The sequence below is a fragment of the Eurytemora carolleeae genome, unplaced genomic scaffold (genome assembly GCF_000591075.1).
Source record: "Eurytemora carolleeae unplaced genomic scaffold, Eaff_2.0 scaffold1845, whole genome shotgun sequence".
In the NCBI taxonomy this organism is placed as follows: Eukaryota; Metazoa; Arthropoda; class Copepoda; order Calanoida; family Temoridae; genus Eurytemora; species Eurytemora carolleeae.
The window spans coordinates 20542-41214 of NW_019397871.1; the positions used below are offsets into that span (position 1 = coordinate 20542).

General features: G+C 33.5%; 3 protein-coding genes across 3 annotated transcripts; all 3 read left to right on the forward strand.

Annotated features, from left to right (window-relative positions):
* Nucleotides 1-88: 88 nt before the first annotated feature.
* Nucleotides 89-3963, forward strand: LOC111716158 (ATP synthase mitochondrial F1 complex assembly factor 2). Its single transcript, XM_023491590.1, has 7 exons — nucleotides 89-536; nucleotides 737-777; nucleotides 1353-1423; nucleotides 1700-1785; nucleotides 2224-2329; nucleotides 3441-3552; nucleotides 3739-3963. Exons 1-7 carry the CDS (start codon nucleotides 398-400, stop codon nucleotides 3946-3948), a joined length of 765 nt encoding a protein of 254 aa, XP_023347358.1. The 5' UTR covers nucleotides 89-397; the 3' UTR covers nucleotides 3949-3963.
* A 1859-nt stretch (nucleotides 3964-5822) lies between these two features.
* LOC111716161 (origin recognition complex subunit 3-like) lies at nucleotides 5823-15027 on the forward strand. Its single transcript, XM_023491592.1, has 13 exons — nucleotides 5823-5977; nucleotides 6843-6898; nucleotides 7547-7654; nucleotides 7888-7954; nucleotides 9044-9138; nucleotides 9508-9545; nucleotides 10080-10173; nucleotides 10698-10788; nucleotides 11049-11110; nucleotides 11979-12111; nucleotides 14046-14139; nucleotides 14533-14715; nucleotides 14939-15027. The coding sequence occupies exons 3-13, from the start codon at nucleotides 7572-7574 to the stop codon at nucleotides 15025-15027; spliced, it is 1029 nt and encodes a 342-aa protein (XP_023347360.1). The 5' UTR covers nucleotides 5823-5977; nucleotides 6843-6898; nucleotides 7547-7571.
* LOC111716162 (origin recognition complex subunit 3-like) lies at nucleotides 14025-20348 on the forward strand. The gene is made up of 8 exons (XM_023491593.1): nucleotides 14025-14139; nucleotides 14533-14772; nucleotides 14939-15015; nucleotides 15238-15382; nucleotides 15840-15987; nucleotides 18277-18349; nucleotides 18719-18789; nucleotides 19873-20348. The coding sequence occupies exons 4-8, from the start codon at nucleotides 15238-15240 to the stop codon at nucleotides 19913-19915; spliced, it is 480 nt and encodes a 159-aa protein (XP_023347361.1). The 5' UTR covers nucleotides 14025-14139; nucleotides 14533-14772; nucleotides 14939-15015; the 3' UTR covers nucleotides 19916-20348.
* The last annotated feature ends 325 nt before the right edge of the window (nucleotides 20349-20673 follow it).

Sequence of the window (20673 nt, forward strand, 5' to 3'; positions counted from 1 at the left end):
CGTTGTGAATCAGATATACCACTCCAAAAATGTAGGATCACTTGAAATTTAGCACTTTATCTTGTTCTAGTCAAGGTGTTGTTTACAGATGATGTAAGAAAACATCAATGTGCTAAGGAGTTCTCTGTATTCATGGACTGTATTAAAGCCAGTGCTAAGAAAATGAAAACGAAGCTTTAACCGTGAACGTTTAGTAGTCGTCAAACTAGCGAAATAAACTGATAAAGAATTTGAATGATTCTCTCAAGAAGAAAATACGCAATTTGTGTTCACTGTAAAATTTGTACACGAAGCCTCCAGATGGAAAAACCAAGAAAATTTTATTAGTTTTGTAGTCTGATTTTTTCAGGTTACTTTTACAAGTCTGATTTTTACAAATGTATTGTTTGTTTCAGATATGTTTGGATCGTTTAGAAATGTTGCCAAGACCGGACTAAGTTCAGTGTTGACACGAAGTATACACTCGGTGCCGAAAAAACGATTTTACAAAAACGTTTCCGTAGTTCAAAATAACTCCAAGTTTGAAATTAATTTAGGTAGGAACCAGGAGATTTGATCAGGGATTTATATTTCTCTTGTTAATTGAACAGAAAACTTAGCTAGCAATGAACAAATCTTTTTTAGTTTTTTAATCCTGAATTTTAAGTTTTTTTATAAAACAAGTTATTTTGATGGGATGCAATTTATGAATCTTACTTATTTATTATTTCAATGGAAAATAAAAGATGTTATTTAGATCATAGAAAACTCAAAACTCCACTTGGCGGCCCTTTCCAGGAACTCTATCCAGTATTTTGATTTGAACACTTAAAATTTAAAGATATTTTTTTTAAATATTTAAAAAAAATATGTTCTTTTTTAATCATGAAATATGTAATTTTCTTGTCATTTTCCACAATTTTAAGAATTTGCTAGTATTACGTGTAAATTTATTCCAATGTCAAACTTATTAAACCTAAATTAGCAGAAAGTGAAATTTTAGCGCCTGCATTCTATGCTTCACAGCTTGGCGGCGTAGAACTTGTCTTTCTTAATTTAAACAAATATTTTTCGGGTAAATATCACCGTCGTTTCTCAGATACCTTTATATAATGTAAACTGATGCCGAATTTAAAGAATTTGAGACGCGGCTCAAATATGGTTGGTTCATTTAAATTTGTAATAAATTTTTCAAGATTCAAGCCAGTGGTCAATTAAAACCGGTTTTTGGGGATTTGAGACGTTGCTTAATGGTATTCTTAATATGGCTTAAATGGACACTTGTAATTTTGTGGACTGACCCTTTCAGTTGTTTTTATCCTTCACCCCCCACCCACACCTACCCATATTTTTTTTTACCTGGATTGACACAGGTGAAGAGTGAACCGCTAGCCCATGCTATAGCAAACGAATGGCTATCACAGAAGGATACAATTCAATTAAGGAACTGGTTAAAATTTAATCTTTTGGTTGATTTTTATTTTTGATTGATAATTTCATTATTTTGGACGTACCTAAAAGCCTGGGTAGATTTGGTTGATGGATAGGATTTTTATACATTGGTTTATAAAGAAATATTTCACAATGCTTGACAGGGAAATATGTTATTTGTTAATTGATTGATCTTATTCCTAGGTTGATAAAACAATATTTTATACATCGGTTTAATGATTTGGTGGATTGATTGATTTATTAATTATAAATTAAACTGGTTTTGCAGTCAGATGCACCTGACCGGCCTTTGCAACACGTGTATTGATAACCCTGGTAGAACAAAGAAGGAAGTTCTTGTCGAATCTATATTAGGTGAGACTCAACTGGTGTTGTGAATGTCGTGGTTACATTATTTATTTTAGAGAATTTAAACAGAAGATATAATTCATTTATAAAAAAAATTGGGATTTTCCTTCACTAAATTCTTCTGCAAATAGGTTTTGCCGATGCTTATTTAATAAATAAGATTCCTTTTTAATTACAAACACAAAACATATTTCAATACAGTTGGACCCATTGATCTGTGATTTGGAAGATGATTATTGATTATAGTACTCAAGTTATGATTTTAGAACATGAACAATGATCATGAAACACATATAATGTGCAGTGTACACTGTACATAGTACCATTTCAATGGTAAATTAATTGCCTATAATATTGCCTAAATGTCGTCTTTCTACTACACAGATTTATTCGTCCCATTGTTATTTATAAAAAATTGATAATGATATTTAAATTTATATTTAGGTTTTTTGGGAACAGATACTGTTCTATTCTACTCCGACGAACCTCCTCCTCTACTTAAACTACAAAAAGAACAATGGTCTCCTATTATCGTTTGGTTTAATAATAGGTAGGAATACATATAAGCTGCAGATATAATTGCTAGAAACGAGAAGCGAGAAATTAATGCTTAAACAAGAAATAATTGCTCAATGGTTTAATTTTTCCGTCGTATCTGTCTTGATTTTAACTGTTTAAAGCTAGTTAATAAGAGTTTAATTCTAACAAAATTGTTGAATTTTCATATTTGAATCTTGCGCAAATGCAATAAAATGAATAAGTAGGGAAATTAGGAAAAAGGAATAATAATTAAGAAGATTCTATTTTTTTATTTGAGAAATCGAGCTAAAAAATCAATTTATTAAAAATCATAGGATTGAATAGAGAGGATAAATAAAAGATGGATAGAAATAAATTCTGTAAAAAGAAAACTAGGAGTAAAGGTTGGAAAAAAATCTGAGTAAAACACTGTAAATTAATGGTTTGAATATTGGTCAGGTATGGAGTAGAGGTAGCACCTACCCTAGATATTACTCCCCCATACTCCTCCACGGTTAAACAATAAACATTATTAACTCCTGGTTTGAATATTGGTCAGGTATGGAGTAGAGGTAGCACCTACCCTGGATATTACTCATCCATGATTAAATATTATAAACTCTTGGTTTGAATATTGATCAGGTATGGAGTAGAGGTAGCACCTACCTTGGATATTACTCCTCCACGGTTAAACATTTTAAACTCATAGTTTGAATATTGGTCAGGTATGGAGTAGAGGTAGCACCTACCCTGGATATTACTCCTCTACGATTAAACATTATTAACTCCTGGTTTGAATATTGGTCAGCTATATGGAGTAGAGGTAGCACCTACCCTGGATATTTCTCCTCCACGGTTAAACTTTATAAACTCATAGTTTGAATATTGGTCAGGTATGGAGTAGAGGTAGCACCTACCCTGGATATTTCTCCTCCACGGTTAAACATTATAAACTCATAGTTTGAATATTGGTCAGGTATGGAGTAGAGGTAGCACCTACCCTGGATATTTCTCCTCCACGGTTAAACATTATAAACTCATAGTTTGAATATTGGTCAGGTATGGAGTAGAGGTAGCACCTACCCTGGATATGTCTCCTCCACGGTTAAACATTATAAACTCATAGTCTGAATATTGTTCAGGTATGGAGTAGAGGTAGCACCTACCCTGGATATTACTCCTCCACAGTTATCAGACAAGGATCGTAAGATACTGGAGAAACACCTTCTGTCCTACAGCTGGAGTGCTATACAGGTAAAAGGTTATTTATTAGTTTAAACGGAGTCATTGCCAGGTTAATTTCAATATTTTATTTTCCCTTAATCTTAAAAAAATCCCCCCCCCCCCCTCTCCCCCCCCAAAAAAAAATACAAATCCCGGTAAATATACAAACTTTGGGTTGATGAAGATCTCAGCTAAGTAAGTTTTGAAATATTTTAGGGAATCTCTTTTGGTGTTGATGCTATCAAATCCTTGATTTTGACTCTTGCTGTTTTGGACAGAAGGGTGACCGTTACTCAAGCTGTTACTCTTTCCCGTTTAGGTGAGATTTATAAAAACAATGACTATTATGGAATTTTTTCTTGTGGACACCTAAATGGCCTCAGGGAAGGTTTAAGCCGAAGGGCGTTAAGAAGTGTCCGGGCGTGAGATGATGCCCGGGTAGTGGGGCACTTTTGTATTTTCAGCTTTTAGCGTCTTCTCGATTTAATTTTCAGCGTCGGAAAAATAGAAGTGGTCAACTATTCAACCAATGTATTGTACGCCACCCCATACACAGAAATAATCAAGTATTGTGTTTGAGTTTATTTCTTAGTCATCAACAAGCTGTGAAGCTGAAATATAAACATATTTAGCATGATATATTTGTAAAAAGTGATGAATGGTAAAATGTTGTGACCAGATAAAGAATACACAGGGTGGCCAAAATGTACGGATTGTACGGATTGTACGGATTGATTTTTTTTAACCCTAAAATTGTACGGATTGTACGGATTGTACGGATTGTACGGATTGTACGGATTTGTTTTCAAATTGTNGATATCGCAGACCAGGCAGGGATATTTTTTCGGAGCCATATCTTGGATATTTACTGACCACAATGATCAGAATTGGATAGCAAGATTAAAAATTAAACAAATATAAAAACCCCTACGAAACTAGCAAGTGTTTCAGCGGGGACTCCTCGCGGAGTTTACAATTGAATGAGTACACAGGATTAAAATACTGAGGGGGCTTTCTGTACTAATTTTTTTTTGTATATATTTTTCTTTTTTCTTTCTTTATTATTTTCTATATCTTTTCACTTTTATATTTTTCTCTCAGATTTTTATTTCTCTTTTTTTTATTGCTCCTTATTTAAGATTTTTTTAAGGATATTTTTCTTTTCTTTATTTTTTTTATTTTTTTTTCTATTTTTTAAGCCTTCTTTTAGTGTACAGTTTATTTGTCACTTGCTCAGTTTAAAATTGATCTGGTGGAGTAAGGCTATCCGGAGATAAAAACACCCCGACAGACCACTCGGTAAAAAGTTATCCGGAGATAAAAGTTCACCGACTACTATGCAATGTATGAAAAAGTTATATTAATGAAGTCAGGTTCAACTATTCACTCTGAGGGTGTACCATTAAGACAAATTTAGATAGGAGAAATTTGCATGGGTTAATTATTCTCTTTTAAGTTTTGGTACACCCTGTCCTGAATCTGAGAGTGTCTCAAAAATCCCCGATACAAAAGTCAAGGCAGCAATCTGGTACTGGTCGTCTAGGAAACTCGGAACTAAGAACGGAGATTCTACTCGGATCTCCGCCACACTTCGAACCTAGACAGAGATCAGCAGTATCTCGGCAAAATAAGTAAATCGGTTTTAAAGTTACTGTAAGTGTCTATATGTCTATATATCACTTCTCAATAAGTCAGCAATAAAAGATTCATAAGTGTCTATATGTCACTTCTAAGAAACCGAAATAAAAAGATTTAAAAGTGTCTATATGTCACTTTGCTAAGAAATTGACAGTAAAAAGTTAAAAGTGTCTATGTCACTATTCTAAAATAAAATAATCGGCAATAATCAGCAATAATTGCTGTCACTGTTCACAAGTGTTTGTCTATATGATATCAGCCATTTTAAACATTTTCCGCCATTTTACACACCATCCGCCATTTTACACTTTAGTCTGTTTAACTAGATCACAGTGTCTAATTCACCACTAGATTTACTCAGTATTTAATTTGAGGGAGGTCTGAGAACTCCTTACAAAACTAGGCTTATAAGTTCCAAAATTCAAAAAGTTTGAAAAAACTTCTTATAAGAGTTCCGGACGCACAACACAGCCAATCAGTGCTTGATTCACTTCCACCCAAAAAAGCTAGAACCGGTGCACGCAGGCACCCTGGGCTGCCATTCTTTATGAAACCTCTCTTTTAGAAGTGAATCAAGCGTTAAATTAGCTTGGTCGTTTTGCTGTTGATAAAATTGTTTAATGCATAGAATTTAGGGGGAAAGATCTGTAATAAATAATTGAAAATTCTCACCCCTGACATAAATAATTCAGATGATGATGATGAGGTTGAGTTGTCTGTAGTGAAGAAGTCTGAAGCTAGTTTTAAATATCTCCAGGATTGGTATTCTACTCAGTATACAGGGGATCAGAGACCACCACTAGTATTTGTTATTCAGGTCAGTTCACACTTTCCAACAATTTTTCCTTTATGCATACGGTTAATAATAATAATATTAATAACGGTTAATTTTACAAAATTGTCAGAAAATAAAAACATGTAGACATAAGGATTCATAAGAAAGTGAAATCTGCAAGAGGCCCCAATGTGGACCCCCAGACCGCCCAGGCAGCAGGGAGCACCGTCCCGCCCCTTTTTCAACTGGACCTTTAAAACCCCAACAATTAGTCCAAAGCTAGGGAGATAAAGTAGATAAGATACATTCCAAGCCAGTTAGCTAACCAAATAAAACCATATACATTTATTTACAATATTATTATTATTATTATTATTATTATGATTATGATTATTATTATTATTATGGTTATGATAATGATTATGATTATGATTATGGTTATGATAATGATTATGATTATGATTATGGTTATGATAATGATTATGATTATGATTATGGTTATGATAATGATTATGATTATGATTATGGTTATGATAATGATTATGATTATGATTATGGTTATGATAATGATTATGATTATGATTATGGTTATGATAATGATTATGATTATGATTATGGTTATGATAATGATTATGATTATGATTATGGTTATGATAATGATTATGATTATGATTATGATTATGATTATGATTATGATTATGATTATGATTATGATTAGTATCAGTATTAATATTAGTATTAGCAGTATTAGTAGTATTAGTAGTATTAGTAGTATTATTTGTATTATTTGTATTATTTTTATTATTAGTAGTATTATTTGTATTATTAGTAGTATTATTATTATTATTATGATTATTATGATTATTATTATTTTTTGAAAAAATTGCTTTGAATTTTTAACTTTTAGGATTTTGAGAACTGTTCTGGTTCTGCTCTTAATGATCTCATAACTCTCTGTAGCAGGTTTGTTTAATGTTTTTTTTTTGTTAAATATTTTTTCTGCAATTCTTCCGACATTAATTAACACTTTATTATGGGCCACCTTGTAGGTGTCTTATGTTATTACATGGCACAATTTCTCCCAAGATCATTTGTAGACTGGTAAATCCAAAGAAAATTATTTGAATTTTTTTCTGACTTCTTCAATTCTTCCAAAATATATTAACCTTGTATTTAAGATCAATTTCAATAGGCCACCTTATTACGTGTTATGTCATTAGTAGACTGGCAAATTAAAATGTTATTAATCCTAGAAAATTTACATTTAGTAATTGATGATTTAATTTTATCAATAGAATTGATGTAATTTTCTTTATTTTGCAGATTTTACGATCTAAATTGGGAAATTTTTAAATTGACTGTCAGAGAATAGAAGACCTAAACCTAATTTTCTGTGGAAAGAATCCTGGTTTTATGCTTACATAATACACATAACACATACATATTAAGGGGGAAACATTAAATTTTCACTTTAATTTTTACCATTACTATTTTAATTTATTAGAATTATAGCAGAGAACATTTAATTGTAACATTTAGTAATAATAATGAAAAACCTGGGAAAAAAGATGTTAAATCAAGATGTTTCTTTATATATATATATATATTTAGGTATCTGAGTATTCTGCCTGTAATAATGATATTTGGAGTAGCTACCACACTATCTGCTGTACACAAATCCTTACCACAATCTACCACAGCCAAGCTAACTATCAACACGTAAGCTGGATTTGCTGTACTTCTTATTACATCAACATTCATAATGTTAACGAACTTCTGACTAGATAGTGACTTCCTTTTTAGCTCTGTACTTAGCTATCTATTATTAAAGCTTACTTAGCAATCCATTTTGCCAAATAAAAACTAAATAGTGTTTTCAATTTTTATGGTGACCTGTGTTGTTCCTTTCTATTTATCTATTAATCTAACTATTTATCCATCTAATTATCTAGATTTGGAAGCCCGAATGCAGCCCTACATCTAGAAGAAGTTGTTAAGGCTGTAGTTCTTGATACTGAGGTAAGCTTTACCTACGCTAGGAACCCGCTTTAGTTATCAAGCAACCAGCATTTTTGTGAAAACTTGATATGTCTGATTCACAACTGTACTCTAAAACTATTGTCCGATTAAGGATGAATGAGACAACGTTATGTCTAGCTGAACAAAAGATGATTATTTTACCTGTTGTTTCTATATAATAGTAATTGCTCATAGAAGCTCTAGAAGCAATAAAAAAAAATAAGAGAAAATAATATATCATTAGATAGAACAGATAAGAGAACTTTCTAATTGTTTAAATTCAAGTGTAAAAGTCACCGTTGTGAATCAAACATGTCACTTTTTAGTTGAAGGATCACTTTTAAGACGATATAGTCACCTTATTGTCTACGAAAACTTTTTAAAGAAAGGTGGAAGTAAGAAAAGGAGGAAGTAAGAAAAGGAGGAATTTAGAAAAGGAGGAATTAAGAAGAGGAGGAATTTAAAAAGGAGGAATTAAGAAAAGGAGGAATTAAGAAAAGGAGGAATTAAGAAAAGGAGGAAGAAAAGGAGGAATTAAGAAAAGGAGGAAGTAAGAAAAGGAGGAAGTAAGAAAAGGAGGAATTAAGAAAAGGAGGAAGTAAGAAAAGGAGGAAGTAAGAAAAGGAGGAATTAAGAAAAGGAGGAAGTAAGAAAAGGAGGAAATAAGAAAAGGAGGAATTAAGAAAAGGAGGAAGTAAGAAAAGAAGGAAGTAAGAAAAGGAGGAATTAAGAAAAGGAGGAAGTAACAAAAGGAGGAAGTAAAAAAAGGAGGAAGTAAGAAAAGGAAGAATTAAGAAAAGAAGGAAATAAAGAAGGAGGGAGGAATTAAGAAATGGAGGAATTAAAAAAAGGAGGAATTTAAGAAAAGGAGGAATTTAAGAAAAAGAGGAATTAAGAAAAGGAGGAATTAAGAAAAGGAGGAATTGAGAAAAGGAGGAAGTAAGAAAAGTAGGAAGTGAGAAAAGGAGGAAGTGAAAAAAGGAGGAAGTGAGAAAAAGAGGAATTAAGAAAGAAGGAATTAAGAAAAGGAAAGGAGAAGTATTAGAAAAGTGGGTGTTGTGCCACCCTGTTAATGTTTTATTTGTTTAGGTTCCGTTTAAACTGTCTGGAAGAGTTTTCCAGTTCCTACGGGAGAATTTTCTATTCCATGATTTCTCTGTGAATCAGTTTTTAGCCGGATATAGGAAAATTATCAACATTTTCTCTTTTTTTTGTTGCTTTTTTACCATTTCATCTTAATCAAAAATCTGATAGATCTTTTTTTAGAAGTGGTAGTGGTGTAAAGTTTGAAGAATTTAATAACTAAAAGCCTTTAACATTAAACCAGTAAGTGTTTGACTTGAACTGCATTCATAAATGCACAGTGTTCTAAATTCTTCCAAGTCTAGAATTCCTTGCTGGCCTCAGGTCTAGCCCAATGATCATAATCTAACAGAAATTTTTCGCCCTAAAGTTACTTGCTTATGTCATAAAAGTGTATTTAAATTTAAAACCAATTGAAATAATAAAATTTTTTAAATGTTTTTATATAAAATTATTGATAATTGTGTCAGGTTCATCCTTGGAGAACATTTCTACAGAAACCCAGCAGGTTAGAAAGAGAGAAAAAATTGAACTTTGGTCGAATTAATTTAATTTGAGGGGTCACTTTGAGGGGGGTGAGACGATCACTCCCCACCCCTTCCAGCCCCCAGAAAATATCATGAAATTGTGTCTTTACTTATTCAGACGCAACTCAAGAGTAAACATTTCTATATAGAGTTCAGAGAAAAGAAAACAAGATCTTCTCAGCTAGTTCAATGCAATACAGAGTTCAGAATAAAAAGCAAGATTCTTTAAAAATAGTTCTTTTTTGTAAAGTAGCGAACTACAAGGACATCCAAAAAATTCTTTTATTTTTATTTTTAAAATTAGCCGAATATGATTGAGAACAATAATATAATGAAGAACAAGAAGTATAGAAATCTCAAAATATTTTGATCTGATATCATATAAATATTTTTAAATATTGTAAAATTTTATTAAAATAAATTATTAAAGTTAAAAATTTCATATTTACAATAAAACTTAATTTTTGTTGTTGTTGAGAATTATATTGTAAAAAATATAAATAGATTCTGTTTAGCTGCACTTGTACTGAATGAGGCGGATTGCCTGAAGAAAATAGAAGACATGGATTTGGATGATCTTAGTTTTATCTGCAGACTCAATAGTTTCAGGTTAGTTTTATAGTATTTTAAGGGACTTATCAGATTCGCAAAAGTACCTTTTAAACCTTTGTTGGATTAAAGATGATGAGACAAATACATATTAGATCTGCCATGCCAGTGAACTCTCGCGTACAAGAACATGCCTCTCTACGGGCAACTTGGAAAATTACATCTACAGTCCCTATTATCCTAGTAACAGCTAAACAATAAAGGGATATCAGCGTATTAATTTAAAGGGAGTGACTGGACATTGTAGTTGAGCTGAGAGTGCTGTATTATAGAGAATCCTGATATGTCTAATATGTCTAGCCAGTCACTCCCCTTAAAAGACCCTCGTTTATTTATTACAAAAAAGAAAAACATTGAAATACAACATTTTTTATATTTAATCTGAGTTTTTAATCCCTTAAAAGATAAATAGAAAATAATTCAAAGAAAAGGTTTGATTTACCTCACAGCTTGAATTGAACCGTAAGGGGGAGGGGAACCGACTAAGCGTGTTATGAACGGATTAAATAAAGTTTTGACCCCAGGGAGTATATGAGTGAGCTAGAGCTGGATGAGCAGGCGGAGATATTGATCAACCCAAAGAAAGCCAAGCAAACCATTAAACCATTAATTCAGGTTTGAGTAACCTTGAAAAATAATCGGATGATGATGATTTTTTTGATGATGATGTTATTTCGATATTAAAATTATTAAATAAAGTGCACAAAAATAGAAAGAATAAAACAAGTGCTTTAATTATAGTTTATTAAAAACACTGACCAGATCCTGAAATTAAGCCACCCACACAGAAACCTGTATTATATATTTGCCAATATACAGATTTACTCATATTTGTAAAATATTTAACATAAAGAAATTATTATTTTATTTTTCAGGAATATTTTGATTATTTGAAAACCTTTACGGCAGTTGTTCAAGTTCTTCACATAGTTTCCAGGTAAATTGTTTTGATTGATTTTTATACAGTAGTAACCATAATGGAATAGGAAGGCACATTTAAGCAGTCTTATGTGTATATAATATTATTTGGAAGGAAATAGTTTTACTGGTAGCTTAAAAATGATGTAAGGTACTTTCCCAAAGGATTTTCCCCAAGTGGCAACTTTCCAAAGGTATTTTCCCAAGGGGCAATTTCCCAAATCTGTAATTTCTCAAGCGGCAACTTCCCAAATCTGTCCCAGTTGCAGCGCTCGGCCCCCATTGTAGCTTTCGGCGTCTCAGAAGACCTAACCTTTGGAAGTTACCGCTTGAGAAATTGCACATTTGGGAAGTTATCACTTTGGAAATTGTTACTTGGGAAGTCTCTCTTGGGAAAATGTGCTTTGGAAAGTACCTAACACCTTAAAAATCAACTTATCAATTTACATTTATCTGGTTCCACTGCACAATTGCTGTGTTTTATGTTCATTCCACGATTAAAAAAGTAAGTTGTTGAACAGGCATCTCCCTAATCCTTATTCCTTATTCCTTATTGTTATCCTTATCCTTATTCTTGAACCGTGGATATCGAGGACGAGATCTAGCATTTATCTCGATCTTTTGTTATTCAACAGATTGATTTAATCCTTATTTGATAACCTGTTTAGTGCGGAAAACGAACAGCCAATTAGAAGCCAAGGAATTTTGCGTTTAACGAATGAGAAAACAGAGAAAGTAGGGATATCCAAACCATGAGATCAAGCAGATTCTCCGCCAAATTCGAAAGTGCCCGCTGTGGATATTAGGATCAAGTGATCGGTATTATGGATATCTAACACAAGTTTCCAGCTCAGCTCCACTAAATATATAAATATTTTTATTTGTAGAGATCTACCCCGGCGTCCTCTAGGCCGGTTACTGAGCGAGGTTTATGAACCTGCACTAGCTGGAGATATTCATAGCTCACAACAATATAGGGAATATATTTTTCACTTCTTAGATATAGAAATATATTTAGATGTATCGGCCATGTCATTATATATAAATTTATACAGTAAATGCTGATTAAAAATTGAAATTGTGAAAATCCGTTGATAATTTACAAAAATGGGCAGGGTTCCAAAATATCAGTTTTTTGCCACATATCAAACAATTTTGAAAATTTCGATACAAAAACAATATTCACCAGCTCCAGATGCATCTTTTTATCCTTTTAAAAGCTTATAGATAATTTAACTGAAAGTATTAAGTCATGGTTCTTGAAAAAGGATGAAACATGTGACCCTCTTAATAGTACTAGTGAACGATGAAAAAAAATTATTGAGATTTAACTGAGATTTTAAAGATAACGGTCTGGGTTATCTCATATAATGTATCTTATATGTCGGCATTGATTTCTAAACAATGATGGTTGACTGTATTATTTTGTTTATTACTATCATTATTATTATTTATTTATTACTATTTACTTAACAGTTAACACAATGCACTCGCCTCACCTCCTCTTTCCAAACTATTTAATTTGATATTTGGATTTCTCCACTTATCTTTTGTTTTTGTCTTAATAGATTCAGGGTGGCCAAATTGTTCGGATTGTACGGATTGTACGGATAATACGCCGTTTTTTTTAAATTTTCACTCATTTCAGCAAATTTTTCATGAAAATTAAAAAAAAATTCTCGTTAAAATGAAGTTAGTTTAACTTATTTTTTGCATTCTAAATAATATTAGATTGATTAATGTTTCAATTGACAATCAAAATTCATTCATAATTTTCGAGATATGTCCAAGAAGTGTTTATTTGAGAATATGTTCCATAAGTACTTATTTGATTGCTTATTCAAGAAGATGTTCCAGTATCCTGTACCCAGTATCCTGTACCCAGTATCCTGTACCCAGTATCCTGTACCCAGTATCCTGTACCCAGTATCCTGTACCCAGTATCCTGTACCCAGTATCCTGTACCCAGTATCCTGTACCCAGTATCCTGTACCCAGTATCCTGTACCCAGTATCCTGTACCCAGTATCCTGTACCCAGTATCCTGTACCCAGTATCCTGTACCCAGTATCCTGTACCCAGTATCCTGTACCCAGTATCCTGTACCCAGTATCCTGTACCCAGTATCATGTACCCAGTATCATGTACCCAGTATCATGTACCCAGTATCATGTACCCAGTATCATGTACCCAGTATCATGTACCCAGTATCATGTATCCAGTATCCTGTATCCAGTATCCTGTATCGAGAATCCTGTATCCAGTATACTGTATCCAATATCATGCATCAAGTATCCTGCATCCAGTATCCTGCATCCAGTATTCTGCATCCAGTATCCTGCATCCAGTATCCTGCATCCAATATCCTGCATCCAGTATCCTGCATCTAGTATCCTGCATCCAGTATCCTGCATCCAGTATCCTGCATCCAGTATCCTGCATCCAGTATCCTTCATCCAGTATCCTGTATCCAGTATCCTGTATCCAGTATCCTGTATCCAGTATCCTGTATCCAGTATCCTGTATCATGTACCCAGTTTCATGTACCCAGTTTCATGTACCCATCCAGTATCATGCACCTAGTATCATGTACCCAGTATTTAGTTTGTATATATGTATGAAGCCATTTTTTTAAAGATTGATTCTTGCTGAAGAAGTTTAAACCCTTTTACATGAACTGAACACAAAGGACAATGAATGAAAAATTGAATTTTAATATTTTTTTTTCAAAAATGAGATTTTTTTCGATAATTGTACTGATTGTACAGATTTTTAAAAAAATGTACGGATTTTTAAAAAGATGTACGGATTGGTTTAAAAAAATGTACGGATTGTACGGTGTATTTTTTTTAAATTGTACGGATTGTACGAATTTCTTCTGAAAATGTACGGCTTTTTGTACGGATTTGTTCTAAAAAGTTTTGGCCACCCTGTAGATTTGTTTAACTTATCTAGGTGGGAGGTCTACCCCTTCTATCCGAGTTCCTAGCTAAGGTAGAGGAGAACCTGGAGAAACTAAGAAACCTGGATTCAGATCTAGAATATTCAGGTTTACTATTCGTTGTTATTTATTCAGAATTAAATATGTTATACAACTTGTTTTTTCTCCACTTTTTAAAGTATATATTCGAACGCCAAATTTAACCTTCAGATTGGCGTACCTTGAGAGTTTTAGTTCGTAATTTTAGTTCGATCCTTTGTAAATAATCTTGCACGCAATAACATTACATATATTGCAAAAATACTACTATTGCATGGGTATATTTAGACCAATCCTTTTAGAGCTTTATTGCCCTACGCCAAATTTCAAAATTGGCATGAATGAATGAATAATAAGAAATGATTTGATTGAATTAGATTGATTTAGATATTCAGTGGGTTATTTTAAAGAGGAATTACTTCGAATTAAGTTTTCGGCAATTCACGTTTTAAATTTTGTTAGGTTCCCCGGCTGTCCAGTCTCTAGCTGCTAGATTTAACGACAGTTCATCTAGCTCACCCTGTATACTACCAAGCAATCTAGATAACAGCTCAAATACTCCTGCTCCTAGCAGCTCAAATACTCCTGCTCCTAGCAGCTCAAATACTCCTGCTCCTGGCAGCTCAAATTCGGCCAGCAGCACAAGTACTTCAAATTTGAACAGCTCTCCTAACCGCAGTTCGGTTTCTTCCCCTGTTGTAGGTAGGATAAAAGCATTTCTAGGCCTGTCTTTACAATCGAAATGAAAAAACCTGGTTTAAAATTACTTAAAATTTTTTTTGCTTTTAAAAATATCATTTAGCAGATTATTGACAACGTAACTGTTAACATGAATCACTGAGTTTATAAATATATTTTGCCTTATTAGGAAAATCAGTGCAACTGGATCGATACAAGCTTCAAGCTACCCTACTAGAAGCAGCTCATAGAAACCAGAAACTCCAGGTAAAGTCTTAAACACGTGCGTAGGGAGGCACTTTACACCTGGGAAAAAAAAGATTGGGCAATGGACATGGTTAAGATTGTGAAAACACAATTGGGTTAAGCTAATGTTAATGATTCTTGAAATGTTGTAAAAATTCCTATTTTTTTGGTATTCCAAAATATATATCTCTTTTTATATATTCTGTAAATCTGTTGTAATGAGTAACTATTAGTAACATCTAGATGAGACCGTTTGACCTGCTCCGAAGTGAGCTGATGACCCTCCTCCACCAAACCTTTAAGGACTACCTCCAACCACCAACCGTGAAACCTCTTCATGAAATATTCTTTTTCACAGCTACGGCAACAGTTAGAAGACATCTTGTAGGTAAACTTCATGTTTTACTCAAACATTCATTGTTCTTTTCTGAAATCTGAAATATTTAGATAAGATCAAAGTAATTGCTTATAAAACATCAAACAGCTGTTTTGTTTTACAACAATACATTCTTAATAGACATTACACTAGCTATAATGCCTCTCTTCAAACCTGATTTAATAAAGTCTCTTTGAGTTTGGGGAGTGGATGGAGGGAACCATACGAGTTAGATTTGATTTGATTTACAACTAAACATTCTTAACAGACATTATAAAATCAACTAAATAGATACAAGCTTTGATGGGTATTTTATTTAAGTAGCCCCATCATATCAATATTACATATTCAAATTGGGTTCTAATTCTTTCTTGAAATTTTTTAAACGTTTTATTTATTTATTTTATGTTGGGAGGGAGGTCCAAGTTTTTCACTTAATAGTTTTAATTAATTTTTAATGAATTTGTAGGTGCTCCACGAGCAGCTCTTCATACTGCTCTCACCGATCCCTACCTTTACCTGGAGCATCCTGATCTAGAGATCCAGGACCAAGGAGAGATCCCTCCAACCCTTCCTGATATCTGTGTTGGATACAAACTACACCTAGAGTGTCCCAGGTTAGCAGGGTTAATATACTTCCTGATATCTGTGTTGGATACAAACTTCACCTAGAGTGTCCCAGGTTAGCAGGGTTAATAGTTTCTGATATCTGTGTTGGATACAAACTACACCTAGAGTGTCCCAGGTAAGCAGGGTTAATATACTTCCTGATATCTGTGTTGGATACAAACTACACCTAGAGTGTCCCAGGTAAGCAGGATTAATATACTTCCTGATATCTGTGTTGGATACAAACTACACCTAGAGTGTCCCAGGTTAGCGGGGTTAATATACTTTCTGATATCTGTATAAGGCCTAATGGACCGTGCAAATAACAAATGTGTGTTAACATTGTAAAATTGCTGAATAAGATTAAAAAGAGATTTTTGTGTTAAGTTTTCGTTTTTTTTTTCGGCGACTGCAAGAAAAATATATGTATTATACTCAAAACATTAAAAAAAAACTTACCTTACAAACCGGAGATTCAGTATGAAATTAAAAAAAAATCTATTCTGGTTAATATAAATCACAATATTAATTAATTTACAATTTATACATATACAATATATATATTCATTATTCAATTCATCCATAAATCAAATATGTACATTGTACTCAGACACTGACAAGAAATGCCTTTCATTAAAAAATCATGATTTTACGTGAAAAATTTTCTTTTTAATATGCCACATCACACAATATTTGCGGTGAACATGTAGGATCAATTTTATAGTTGTACCACAGTATTAAAGATAAATATACAAAACAGGGTGAACTTCTTGCCCCCCTCCCTACAGGGGGGGGGGGCAAGCTTTTTTAGGGAGTGGCATGCCCCCCTTAATCTGGCTAGGGGGGCCTAACCTTGCCCCCCCAGCCTGAAAGGCAGATATAATATACCAACATTTTTACTGATAAGTTTTTTTTTAAAACGTCTACTTTTCTTTCTCTTATTGTTTTCTATTTTTTAAATTAAAATCTATTTAAAGTAAAATGTTGAGTTCCGAAAGTTTCAATTCTGTCGTTATTTTCCGGCTCTGTGCGATGTATGTACACTGTATAAAGTACATTGAGAACACTTGTACTTAGTCTACTTGTACACTAAAACTATAAAACTGGTTTTATTTACTGATACTTCAACATAGTATACTTGTGAAAAGTTGAGGTTTTAAGTACGCTAAAATAAAATTTCAAAATTTGTTATTTATAACATTTTCTAGTGAATTAAAATAGATTCATGGTGAAAAAGTAGGGATTTAAAAGGCATGAGATATTGATATTTCAAAATATATAATTTGAGTGAATGAGTAGTCCACATTATGTTTAAGACAGGGGGCCAGGGGGACTAGCCGCAGCGCTCGGCCCAGACATGTGGCCGCAGCGCTCTGCCCCCTAGCCTGTCCTAGCCGCAGCGCTCGGCCCAGACATGAGCTTAACCTAACCTAGCCCAAAATAAACACTAATTTTATTATAAATTGTTGAATTATAGAGGTCTTTCCTGGCCGCAGCGCTCGGCCCCCTAGCCCGTCCTAGCCGCAGCGCTCGGCCCGGGAATGAGCCTAACCTAACCTAACACTGAAATAATAATAAATAAATTTAAATTTGCTGGAAAAAATGGTCATGTACAAAATTAATAGGAGGGGGGGGGGGCGCGGGGGGGGAAAAAAATCGTTCTCTAGGACATACCCAAATACCCCCCCCCCCTCTTCCCCATCCTTATTTTATTTTTCTTTCATGCAGCTAGGTCTGTCTCTTTTAAAAAATTATAACATGTCATCAAACAAAAGATTTTTGTTGTATAGGTTAGGGTTTACTTTTTAATTGCTGAAGGTTTCGCTTAGAAGTCTATGGGACCGAACACAATGACCACATCTGAAGAAAATGTTTGTTTGAAGCTCCCCTGATCCAGTTTCCAATATTTTCCTAGTATAGAAAACAGATATTTTGCTAATGTTGGTGTTTAATGAAAAAATGGAGATCCTACCAGGTCAATATTGCATTATACTCTTGTATGAGTGTATATTTTGTCTAATATACTTTCTGATATCTGTGTTGGATACAAACTACACCTAGAGTGTCCCAGGTTAGCAGGGTTAATATACTTCCTGATATCTGTGTTGGATACAAACTACACCTNTGATTTGACTGTCATGGTGCATTTAAATTTGAAAACATAACGGTGTCATAAACAGGGATTTTTCCTGTACATACATGTTGTACAGTGTTTTATATACAATTTACCTAGTACACAAAATATACAATTTGACTGGCTGATATATTTCAGGTTAGTAAATGTATATTTATTCTAGGTTGATTAATGTATATGACTGGCTAAGCTGTTGGCATAGTATAATCTCTACTGGAGCTGAATCTATCTCTGAGGAAAATTAGATTTATTTAATATTCATTTTATTTCACAATTTTTTAGGTTTCACTATTGATTTCCGAGAAATATTAGATTTATTACAATATTTCTTTTCTACTTTTTGAATTCACAAATCATTTGTTCCAAATGTGTGAAAAAGTAAAGTAAGGGTGATCGGGTTTGTAAATATATTTGACTGTTATTTGGATGGATTTTTAAAGCTAGTTGTATCATAATATTAATTATTATTGTGAAGTTGGACGATGTCGTGAAATCACTGTTTAACCTTCTGTTTAACAATAAACCAGTTTCCTGGCCTTTCTAATGCTTTCTAAACTTGATTTTATTGCCACATTTTTTTTAAATCAATTTTATTTACGAACTAGGAGGAGCAGGCTAGGTTCGCAAGGATTGTTTCCGAGCTTCAATATATCGGCTTCATCAAATCCAGTACAAGGTCATTCATTTTTATCACGAGGAGAAGTGTTTACATGTTATGAACCCGCTCTTCTGACCCTGACCTCTAATAGCTAAGTGTCCTCCTGACCCTGAACTCTAAAAGCAAAGAGTCCTCTTGATCCTGACCTCTAATAGCGAAGTGATTTCCAGGGTTTTGACCTCCAATAGTAAAGTGACCTCATGACTTGACATCTAATATCAAAGTGACCTACTGACCTTGACCGCTAATATCAAAAGGGCCTCATGACCCTGACCTCTAATAGAAAAGTGACCTACTGACCCTGACCTCTAATAGCGAAGTGTCATCCTGACCTATAATAGTAATGTAACCTCCTGACCTTGACCTCTAATAGCAAAGGGACTTCATGACTCACCTCTAATAGAAAATCGACCTAAGGACCCGTACCTCTAATAGCAAAGTTTCCTCATGACTTGACCTCTAATAGCAAAGTGTCCTCCTGACCCTGACCACTAATAGCAAATTTACCTACTGAGCTTGACCTCTAATAGCAAAGGGACCTCATGGCCCTGACCTCTAATAGAAAAGTGATCTGTTGACCCGTACCTCTAATAGCAAAGTTTCCTCATGACTTGACCTCTAATAGCAAAGTGTCCTCCTGACCTACACCTCTAATAGCAAAGGAACCTCATTACCCTAGCCTCTTCTAGAAATATGTTTTCCTGACATTGACCTCTAATAGCAAAGTGACCTCATGACCCTGGCATCTAATAGCAAATGACCTCATAACTCTAACCTCTAATAGCAAAGTGACCTCATAACTATGACCTCTAATAGCAAAGTGTCCTCCTGACCCTGACTTTTAATAGAAAAGTGACTTTCTGACCTTGATCTCCAATTGCAAAGTGACCTCACAAACGTATAATCTAAGAGGAAATTTACTTCAGAACCCTGACCTGTTAAAGCAGATTGACCTCTAATAGCAAAATGACGCGAAAAATTGGTTTTACTAAAACAACATGATGTTCAGATTTTGAACTAGATTGTGTATTGTGTAAGGAAATTGGGGATATAAGGTACCCCATTTAAAAAAAAATAAATTTTGAATTATTTTTTATTTAGGAAAACTGATCACGTGGCTCGTTTAACCTTCGGTGGATCTTGATTTAGTTCTCAACTTACTGAGTGAATGGGGCATTGAATTGATAAGCGATCAATGATCAATCACTTATCTGTCGATGGTGATTTTGAACTAAATATCAATATTTGTGATTATGTAATAAGGAGGTTGCCTAATACAGACAAATTTTCAATTTTCATAACAATTGCAACCCCCCACCCCGTCTCTTCCGTCCTTTGCAAGTTTCCTAGAATGAATGATTCAGTGAAATTCGCACTTGATAAAGCCTGGCTATGTAGCAATGCTTGACTGAAACATTGCAAATTTCTTCATTTCTATTTGATTTTCACGCGTAAATATTAGAATTAAATTGCGCAATGATTAAAAAACGAAAATGCGGGACTAAAAAATAAGCTTTCATCATTAACTTTGATCATTCATACCTTTTTTTAATTGACTAAGTTATATTTTCAGAAAATACAATAAAAAGTTGATGATCAGTTTGAGGTTACGCGCGAGGGAGCGCGCGGACAGGAGACCTCGGCGCATTAGAGAATCTCATTCGGTAAATATACTTTATATAAACGGTTAAATTAAATATTTTTGTATAAAGATTATTAATTTTTACTACTTATCATTTTCTTCTGGTTGTGTATTGGTTTGATTGTCGTATAGAAAATCAAAGAAAAAGGATTTCTGGAAATGCATTATAAAATATAAAGCTTTATATATCATTGTATTTTTATAGCCTGAATTTGAAATGGGATCTTGCACAGTAGTTTCGAATACTTTATGTGGCCATA

Bases quoted from the DNA above. Each gene is read 5' to 3' on its own strand.
- LOC111716158 (XM_023491590.1), top strand. From the start codon at position 398: ATGTTTGGATCGTTTAGAAATGTTGCCAAGACCGGACTAAGTTCAGTG. The intron at 537-736 runs GTAGGAACCAGG...GATGTTATTTAG, and splicing joins CAAGTTTGAAATTAATTTAG to ATCATAGAAAACTCAAAACT. The intron at 1,786-2,223 runs GTGAGACTCAAC...ATTTATATTTAG, and splicing joins TCTTGTCGAATCTATATTAG to GTTTTTTGGGAACAGATACT.
- LOC111716161 (XM_023491592.1), top strand. From the start codon at position 7,572: ATGATATTTGGAGTAGCTACCACACTATCTGCTGTACACAAATCCTTA. The intron at 7,655-7,887 runs GTAAGCTGGATT...CTAATTATCTAG, and splicing joins GCCAAGCTAACTATCAACAC to ATTTGGAAGCCCGAATGCAG. The intron at 12,112-14,045 runs GTATCGGCCATG...TAACTTATCTAG, and splicing joins ATATAGAAATATATTTAGAT to GTGGGAGGTCTACCCCTTCT.
- LOC111716162 (XM_023491593.1), top strand. From the start codon at position 15,238: ATGAGACCGTTTGACCTGCTCCGAAGTGAGCTGATGACCCTCCTCCAC. The intron at 15,383-15,839 runs GTAAACTTCATG...ATGAATTTGTAG, and splicing joins AGTTAGAAGACATCTTGTAG to GTGCTCCACGAGCAGCTCTT. The intron at 18,350-18,718 runs GAAAATTAGATT...TTTACGAACTAG, and splicing joins GAGCTGAATCTATCTCTGAG to GAGGAGCAGGCTAGGTTCGC.